The following is a 9,741-nucleotide window of genomic DNA, read 5'->3' as shown; positions in this document are numbered from 1 at the left end:
CTCGAACTTTCAATTGATGACTCCCACGTGTGGGAGACAACACAAAACGCAATCACATTAGTGAACAAAAAAGCGCATTCAACTCTTCAAAATTCGCCATTTGTACTAACTTAATCACACCATACATACAACCTAATCCAAATGTTCCATCTGCCGACGACCAATTCTAAAGCTTGTAGACATGTAAATACGCCTGTTATGTCTATATGGGCGTAGGATTACACCACCAATCTGCAGATCAAGACACCGGCAATCCCGATATTTGAACTGCCGAGTAAATACCATATGTGCAGCAAGCATTCCGTGGCATGTGGTTGCATCTTCTATCTAAAGGTTTGAAATGCCACGTAAGAATAACCTTTCCGCTACGAACACTGGCCCCTCATCTCTTGTTTTTCTCCAATATTTCGAATACTCGGCTGATTGATTTGGTATCTGCGAATAAGTCTTGAACAAGCTAGATCTGAACAGGGGTATTTATAAGTTGGGCATCATGGAATTCCTTCTGTTCCTCATGTGATTGACATTGAACTCTTCATTTCATGAAAGGTTCAGTCTATTTTTCCCTTCTTGTTTTGTAAGAGGAAACGAAACATGGAAATAGAATGATCACACGATTCTGCAGCGTATACTCTTGCATGATAAAAGAGATGATAAGACAGTTCTTTAATGACTTGATCAATACTTATCACACACTTAGCTAAAACAAATGCATATACCCACACCCAGGGCGTCGCCAGACCCGGGGCTGCAAGGGCCGTGGCTTCTTTGACTGTAGCTACAGTGGCTACTACTGTTGGCCCGGGCGTAGGAGGAACCTGACTACGGCACTGCCCACACCCACGTCTGTGAATACTTGAGTGCCGCTCCATCATGTGAGATAGATCCCCTTGTTGACACACGTCAAAACTTGTTATTTTGGGGAACACCGAAACTTGCTATGTTTCTTTTAGAAGAACCGAAACTTGTTATGTGTGGCATGTGCCGTGCTCGTCAGAACGGCCCAATTATGTTTTGATTTCCCTTGCGAATGCAGGCCATTTCCGCCAGGCCTATTTCCGGCCAGTTGTGAGATGTAGTACTGTTGCTGTGGCGCAAGTTTTTCTCTTTGTAGTTTTTATTGGGGTTTTCATTGTTTGCAGTGGTGTTTTGGTTTTCTTTTTATCTTCGGTTTTCTTCACTTCGTTTTTTTAGTTTTACTGGTTTTCTTTGGGTTTTCTTTTCTGTTTTTCAACACATGTCTATATTTTCTGTATACATCTAGAACATTTATACACATTTAACATTGTTCAGATATATGTTTTGATGTCTATTTTTTTTCATACACATTGTGCATTTTTGGCATACATACAAAAGATTTTTCGTACACATTCAAATTTTTTTCCCGCAAAAAAATGATTTTTTTTCTTCAAATATACGTATTTTGGATGCGTGCTAAACATTTTTTTCAAATACATGTTGACACATTTATTTGAATGATACAATTTTTTTCTTAAACTATGCAAAACCTTTTTTTTACATTGTATAAATATTCTTTTCAAAGCCACAAACATATCCATGGGGGGTGCTCCGCACCAGAAAGTTTGCGATTAGGAGGCTTGTGGTTGACGACAATGGCTAATCTCTTCTGATGCCTTGTCCATGTAAATATTTTTAACATGTACTTTGCTTTCTTGTTCTAAGTGAATGTGCAATGCTCATGCCAACCATTAGAATATTTTTGTGGCATCAAGCTAACGAACTTCCTTCATCTTATATTATATGAGAAATTCCTAATAAATAAGTTTCCTCTAGCCAAGGTGAAAGATTTTTTCTTGGTACCATTCAGCAAGCGCACTTTTTATCCAAGCTAACATGGAACTTTCTGCTCCTGTGTATCTTCATGTTTCTTTGCTTAATTTTTTCATGAACGTCAAATCTGCTAGCTAAGTGTTTCATCTCTTAATTAGGTACCTATCAATATTTACAAGCTACATCAGATGAGACAAGGGGGGAACCCTAGAAGTTTTGAAAGAGAACGTAATATGACGGAGTTTTAACTCACGAGAATCTAGAGAGAAGAGTATTACTGCTGTTCTTCTCTGGTAGAGACACTTTTTTCATGCATACTTACAATTTAAACTGAGACATTTTCTAAATGGATCCCGACACACCTATTCTGTGGAGATCTTTATTTTCTTATTTGGGCGGTAAAAGGGAATATTTCTAAGTTATATGCTTACATCTATTTCCTTCTTTATCGGTATGGTCTCTCGAACCTTTATTGATCTGATATGAAGAGAAGTAGAGCTCCATACATGGTAGGATCTACAATGGATTCCAACAATTTGATCAAGAGCTGGATAATTGGACGAAAGCAACATGAAGTATAGCTAGATAAGGAGCATTCTCAGCACTAGTGTTTGCTCATTTTTTGGCTTCCTCCAATATTCCAAACGGTTCGATAGACTGATTTCACACTTGCTAATCGCAAGTCTTGAATACAATCTTGTTGGGACTATTTATACAATGGACGTCGACGAATTTTTCACCCTTCTTCATGCAGTTGACATCCCTTACCGTACCCATTTCATGCAGTTTTAACCATTTTTTTGCAAGTGGAAATGAATACGAGCGATAGGATGGTCACATGATTTTGCACTTGCAGTGTGTGTATTCACATGATAAAACAGTTTTTGGATGACTTACTCCATACTCATGTCATGCTTTGGTAACACAAAAACAACATAGCATGTGGAATATTTCGTCCTTCTGTAAGATGTCGTTTAGATAAAAAAAATAGGGGGTTTGGGTAATTTTTGAGTATGTGCATCTTGCAGCAAGATGGAGAGCCCAGGCGTGCCATCTTTCCATCATCTAAAAAAGTTAACTCTTCAACACACCCAGTTACCTTTTGAATTTGGATGTCAAGGGTCATGAGTTCGGATATGCTCTCTTCTAAATTACATTCAGTATATGAATATCCTAGAATATCAGAGGCGGACAAGAGACCATAGTAAGCATTTGTCCTTTTATGCATTTTCACTAAGATATCCATGGATATTAAAATATAGTTATTTCTCGCATATTTAAATTAGACAATGGTGTGTACACCCTCGCAATTAAAGGAGACATCGATGTGTGCAGTAATCGTTCTTTTTAAGAGCATCTCCAACCAGCCGCGCAACATGTGGTGCGCTAAAAAAGCGTTTGCAGCGTGCTGTTCGTGAGTTTTTGGGTGGCGAGGAGCGCTTGCTCCAGCGGCCGTTGCAAATTATAGCGCGCGCGAGCCGGTCCAGCAGGCGCTGCAAAAAAAAACTGCGCTATGCACACAAAACAAATAAAGAAATAGATAAAAAAGTGATACATAGATTAAAAAAATGTGATACATAGATAAAAAGCGATACATAGATAAAAACTGATACATAGATAGTTCATCTAGCATAGATAGATAGGTCAGGCAAAAAAACGATACTAGAAACTACTCCTAGTCGTTGTCCTCCTCCTCGCTTGTGTCGTCCGACGTATCAAGCCACGCGTCTTCCCACTTCTCATCGTCGCTACAGAAGAATGATGCCGCTCCCAGATCGCACTGCGATATCGCTAGTGCCTTTCGATGACGCATGTCCGCCTGTTCCATGCGCCGCCATGCTCTCCTCTCCGCCCAGAAGGCATTCTCGTTGGCGACGTCCTCCGGGTGGCGCTGGCGCCACTCCGCCATGGCTCGCTCGTCTGCCTCAGCGATGATGAGGCGGCTCCTGATGGTCAGCATCAGTTATTAGCCACAGCGGAGGGGCGACAGCCTGCGCCTGCTCGCACGTCCAAACGTCCTGGAAGTTCATCTGTTGGCGAGGCCTCTGGAGGCGCCACACCGCCGCGTCGTACGGGGACGGCTGGCGCGGGGGCCAACGGCCGACAAAGCCACCGAAACCTCCTTCTCCGAAACCCCTGACGGGGCGGGACTAGCGGCAACCCCCATGGCCTTTTTCTTCTTGTGCTTCTTCTTCTTGTTCTGGGTCGCAACACCCGGGGAGTCAGGGGACCGATGCGGGGGAGAGAACCGCTCCGGCCGGGGGTCTCCCCGCCTCCGTTCGGGGTCGACATCCCGAGGTGTACGGCGGTCGTCCCAATGAGCGATGTCGTAGGCACGGGACACACGTGCCTCATCAGCTCGTCGCTCGCCATGCTCGGACGAAGCCCCGCGAGGCGCGCCGGAGTCACTCGAACCCGACCCACGGTGACGCCAATCACCCTCCAAGGGCCGGGTGGCAGAATCGCGAGCGGCCGGCACCCGAGGAGCCGGGACGTCTCGGTCCCGACCCACCGGCGGCGGGCGAGCCACCAGCTCCGCCCGAAGGGAGTCTTCGCGGTCCAGGTCATCCCGCCTCCGTCGCTCCTCCTCGCGGCGCCGAGCATCGCTCGGAGAGCCTGAGAGCGGGAGCCGCGGGTCTCTAGTCGGGTCCCTAGGGGGCGGCGGTCGGTGCAGCGAGGTCCCCGCATAGGTCTCCGACGAGCGCGCCGGACAGCCGGTCTCCCCGGGTCGAGGCAAGACAAGGCACCCGAACCCGCGGCGGGGCGAGATGAGGAGCTAGCGGGCAGGGGCCGCTTCGGCCGCCCTGGCCATCCCCTTCCTCGCGAGCCATCAAGGCTTCCAGGTACGAGCGCGGATGAGAGCGATCAGTGGAGCAGGAGGGAGAGTCGAGCAGAGGAGGCGGGATCAGGGGCGAAGAACACGGCGGCGGCGCGATAGGGGAACGGTGCAGCAAACGCGAAACCCTACCCCATTGGGCAACTTCCCCACGGGTCGCAGGCCACCCCGTGCGCGGGTCGGATCCGCCCTGTTGGATCCAAATCCAACGGGCGGGATTAGCATGGGCCAGGCCCCGAGCGCGGTTGACAGAGTCCACCACCTCATGGGCCCGCTGAGCGGCCTCAGCCACCTCATGGGCCAAGAAGCCCCCCAGCCCATCTGCGTGCGGCCCACGAGGGTGCTAGCCGGCCCAGCCACGGCATAGACGTCAGACGGCCCACGCAACCGCGCCGCCAGCTCGGGGCCCGACCATGGCACGCGCGCTGCCGGCAAGGCAGGCAGCTGTCGGGCAGCCACACCGGGTCCGGCGCTGGCAGCACCCACGCGCAGCGCATCAACGGCCAAGGCACCGGGTGCTACCGCGGGGGATGATCCAGGCAGCGCGGCAGGCCAAGCCATGGCGGAGGCGAGACGGACCGCATCGACCAGACGACGCGGCGACGACGGGCCACACAGGCTGTCCCGACGCGACAACGACCTGCCACGCCGACGACCAGGGCGCGCCGCCGCCCAGAAGTCTCCCTATTGCGGTGGCGCAAGCATCACCGGGAGCTTGACCGGACCCTCCCCTTCAACCTCCTCAGCCAAACCGGCTCACGACGCCGACGAGCGCGCGATGCAGAGGGTCGGCCCGCGACCCCCGGCGGCGGCCAGCTCCGGCGCATCCCCAGCAGACATCCCAATGCCCATGTCAGCGGCGGCCAGGGAGGAGCCGCAAGCAGGAGCCGGCGGCGCGCTCAGATGGACACAACGGTCGCCAGAGCTAGTCCGTACACAATCCGAATCCGTTGCATGTTTTTACCCAAGCTAACATGGAGCTTTCTGCTCCTGTGTATCTTCATGTTTTTTTGCTTAATTTTCATGAACCTCAAATCTGCTAGCTAAGTGTTTCAACTCTTAGCTACCTATATCATCATTTACAAGCTAATCCCTCCGTTCCGAATTACTTGTCGTAGGTATGGATGTATCTAGATGTATTTTAGTTCTAGATACATCCATTTCTGCGACGAGTAATTTGGAACGGAGGGAGTACATCACATGAGACAAGGGGGAACTGTAGAAGATGATAGAGAACGTACTATGACGGAGTTTTAATTTTTAACTCACGAGAATCTAGAGAGAAGAGTATTACTGCTGTTCTTCTCTGGCTATGTATTAACTTATGTATGCAAAGCAGCCACAATGTGTTTGGCTTTCCCATATTTTGAGATAGCTTGCAAAAATCCTTCTAATTAGGAAATGGGTGTAATAAAAGGGATTTCCAGGGACCAAACTGCTAGGGCTTAGTTTTGTGTCTCGGGATTGTCCCAGCCGCCAGGTTAAAATTGAATCTATATAAAGGCATTCCCCTTCACTCATAGTCTCATCTGCATCCCCATTTCTAGTCAAATTGTCCAAACAAAACATCTAACCCTAGAAACCCGGGCCTGCCATGGCGGCGGCGGCGGACTGGTCAAGCCTTCACCAGGACCTCCTCAGCCGTATCTTCCTCCTAATCGCATGCCTCGCCGACCGCGTCAGGGCCTCCGCCGCCTGCAAGCACTGGCGCCGCGTTGCGCTGGATGACCCGCCCACGCTCCCCTGGCTCCTCACGCCCTCCACCGCCGGCATCTCCTGCTACCGCATCTTCGGCGGCTTAGACCATCCGCGCCCGTCCATCCCCGGCGAGGTCCACGGGGCGCGTTTCTGCGGCTCCTTTCCCGGCGGCTGGTTCGTGGCCGCGCAACACGACTGGCGCGCCCACGCCCTGCTCAACCTCCGGTCCGGCGAGCGCGTTCCCCTTCCGGGCCGCGTGCGCATCCCCCTGTACCCCATCGTCCTCAAGTGCCCAATAGTAATCCGCGTCGCCGCCACGTCCGCCCCGCCATCGTCTGGCGCCTGCGTCGTCGCTGCCCTAACGTCAGGCCTGACCACCTTGGCGTTCTGGCGCCCGGGCATGGACTGCTGGTCGCAACCGCCGATGGGAATTGTCGTTCCGCACAACGCCCAGGACCTGACATACCATGACGGATGGTTCTGGGCCATCACCCCCGCGGAGAATCTCGTGTGCTACAAGCCGGAGATCAACGATGGAGACGCCGCCTCTCTTACTATTCGACATCTCGTCTACAAGTCCCATGGACATGGTCACCACCAGATGACCACGACGACCCCGACGGCACCCGGGAAGGCCGTCTCCCGCTACCTCTTGCCCTCCGCCTCCGGCGCCGATCTGCTGATGGTGAAGAGGTTCGTCGCGCCGGCGAGAGGCGGCGCCACGTTGCGCTTCGAGGTCTTCAGCCTACACAAGGAACAGGACGGACGGTCGGCTTCCTGGCGCTCCTACCCGATGAGCGGGCGGCTGCTCTTCGTCGGCCGCAGCTGCTCCAAGGCATTCGACACCGGGCACGCCGGCAGCCCGGGCTACATCTACTTCCTCGACGACGTCTACCCTAGGGGTCCGCTCAGCGTCCTTCAGCAGAAAGTGTATCCCTGCGTGGACACTGGCGCGTGGGATTGCTCCCGTCAGGAAATCAAGCGCTGCCTGCCATGCTCGCCTCCCTCGGACAGCTCGCCCTGCATTTGGTACCTTCATTGACCTCGGACAGCAGGTTCAGTCTGAGACTTGACTTGATGGACTAGATTTCCATCGCTAGTAGTTCCGATCTCAGTTTTCCATCAGTATAATTAGAGCCGGCCGGTGTTTACTATAATGTTGCTGTTATCGCTGCAATCGTCGTCGTCATTGCTGTAATGGGGTTATGGGAAATTGGAAGATCCATGCCCAGCAATTGGCTGTTTGTACTTGATTTGAAGATTGTTTTCGAACTCATTTCATCTATAAAATATATGTTGTTGTGTCATTGTTGTCGTTGCAATAAGCCTATTGGAAATTGGAAGTTCCATATCCAATTTGTTGTATGTACTTAACCTGACGACTGTTTTTCAAGCTCACTTCATCTACGAAATTGATACGAGTAACTCTTTAGACTGCTATATACCTATATATACGTACTTGTTTGATTTCAATCATGTAAGAGATATTTTGCTGTCAATTCAAATTGAGATTTGATATTCATCTATAATGCTGAAATAATATTTAATTCCCGTAGTAGATAATGTGCAACAGCATATTTTATGTGTGTTCAGGTATACAGCAAGTAGCACAGATTGTATGAGACGACCTTTGTTCACTTCTTGGTATCTTTGCAAGTCTTTGCTCAACTGGAGGCATATATTCATCTATGTGTTATCCGTAAAATAGGTAAGATCCCATGGAGTAGAAATTAGGGAATAAGGCATCTGAGATGATCCAATTCACTATTACAGTTTATATATTATACGGAAGTGTATTTTTTTCTTTGCATATATAGCTTCTGATCTGCAATAATATCAAAGTAAGAGAAAGGGTCCGAGGATGAATGTGAGCTAAACTGTATGATGTGCTGGTCGGTAATATTTAAATGTATGTTTGGACAAAAGAAACTCGCAATATTAAGGGATAAACAGGGACATGATAAACATTGATTCCACATAAACTGTTGTCACCACCGTGTTGCCTGGACTAGACCTCGAGTGAACCTCTTTAGCCAGTGGAGAAATATGCATTTTTAGGAGTAAGAGGATCAAACTACCTGTGGTCACGCGATTGAGAAGCTATTATATGAGGTCACATTAAGGTCTTCACGTTCAAGAGATAAACTAGGATTGGATTGCACTCAGCCTTGTGTTGTTGTGGAGCATTTTCTCCTTTCCTTTCCTTTATTGGTGATAAGTATGCTAAAAATGTTGAGCCATATCTAGGGTGATAACTAAGTAATGTTGTCCATGGATGCTATGCCAGTTCCTTGCATCTGGGAATCTTGAGTTAGCATTGCTTATGTTTTCACTTACTGATTCTATACTTTCATGTTTCTTCCAGTTGTTTAAATGCACATTTTTTGGCTATCAAGGGTTCACGAGTTAAAAGCTTTCTTCCGAATTACATTCAATCTATTTTAATTACTTTTTTGCGAGAAAACTCCCGATCTATTCATTATATATCATGAAAGTACAAGGGACACTATAAATAATAAAAATTACATCTAAGTCTGTAGACCACCTAGCAACGACTACAAGCACTGGAGCGAGCCGAAGGCACGCCGCTGTCATCGCCCCCCTTCACCGGAGCCAAGCAGAACTTGTAGTAGACAGTCGGAAGGCATCATGCTAAGAACCAACGAGGTCAGCGCACCAGAATATCAACCACCCACAATGAAGAGAATGGTAGATCAGAAGGATCCAACATTTAGACACACAAACGAAGACTGGATCGATGGAGATCCATGGAAAACCAATAACGACCAAATCCCACGAGATTCATCAGAGACACAACTCCACACACCCTCCGCCGATGATAGATGCATCACCAGGACGGGACCTAGGCGGGGAGTACCTTATTTCATCTTCAGAGAGCCGTCGCCACGACGCCTTCCTGACTAGGACATAAACCAGAATTGATCTCAAAGAAATGCCTAAAGATAGAACATCAACCCTCCCGCTGGCAAGGGCCTCCATGGCTCTAAGTCCACTAGAGATGAGGCGGACCGGCGTCGGCATCGGTGGGAGGTCAAAAAACCCTAATCTCCCGTGGACTCGCTGCAAGAGACACGGCTTGTTAGTCTCTAAATTACATTCAATTTATATTAAGACAATGATTTTAAGTTAATTTTCTTTTCATGCATTTTCACCAAGATATTCACGGATTTAAAATAGAGTCATTTCTTGTAGATTTAAATTAGACAATGATGTGTACATTCTCACAAAAGAAGCGAGGCAAAGATGTGTACAGTAATCATTTTTTGAAGCTAATAATGTTTTCTATCCCAACTAGAGTCGTCCCACATAGAATATCTGGCATGAGTTCGAGAAACAGATGGTTCTTGGTCAGTAGGGCAATGTTGCAATATTTCATTTGAAACTCCAGAACTGTG

At 48.6% G+C, this 9,741-nt stretch overlaps 1 protein-coding gene across 1 annotated transcript; it reads left to right on the top strand.

The window, feature by feature from the left end:
• Positions 1-6,221: 6,221 nt before the first annotated feature.
• On the top strand, positions 6,222-7,367 carry LOC123106340 (uncharacterized). Its single transcript, XM_044528539.1, has one exon. It carries the CDS (start codon positions 6,222-6,224, stop codon positions 7,365-7,367), a length of 1,146 nt encoding a protein of 381 aa, XP_044384474.1.
• Positions 7,368-9,741: the final 2,374 nt, after the last annotated feature.

The sequence above is a fragment of the Triticum aestivum genome, chromosome 5A (assembly GCF_018294505.1).
Source record: "Triticum aestivum cultivar Chinese Spring chromosome 5A, IWGSC CS RefSeq v2.1, whole genome shotgun sequence".
In the NCBI taxonomy this organism is placed as follows: domain Eukaryota; kingdom Viridiplantae; phylum Streptophyta; class Magnoliopsida; order Poales; family Poaceae; genus Triticum; species Triticum aestivum.
This window is presented reverse-complemented; position numbering and strand designations above follow the sequence as displayed.

What these genes read in the sequence shown, in the direction of transcription:
- LOC123106340 (XM_044528539.1), top strand. Translation starts at nt 6,222, where the DNA reads ATGGCGGCGGCGGCGGACTGGTCAAGCCTTCACCAGGACCTCCTCAGC.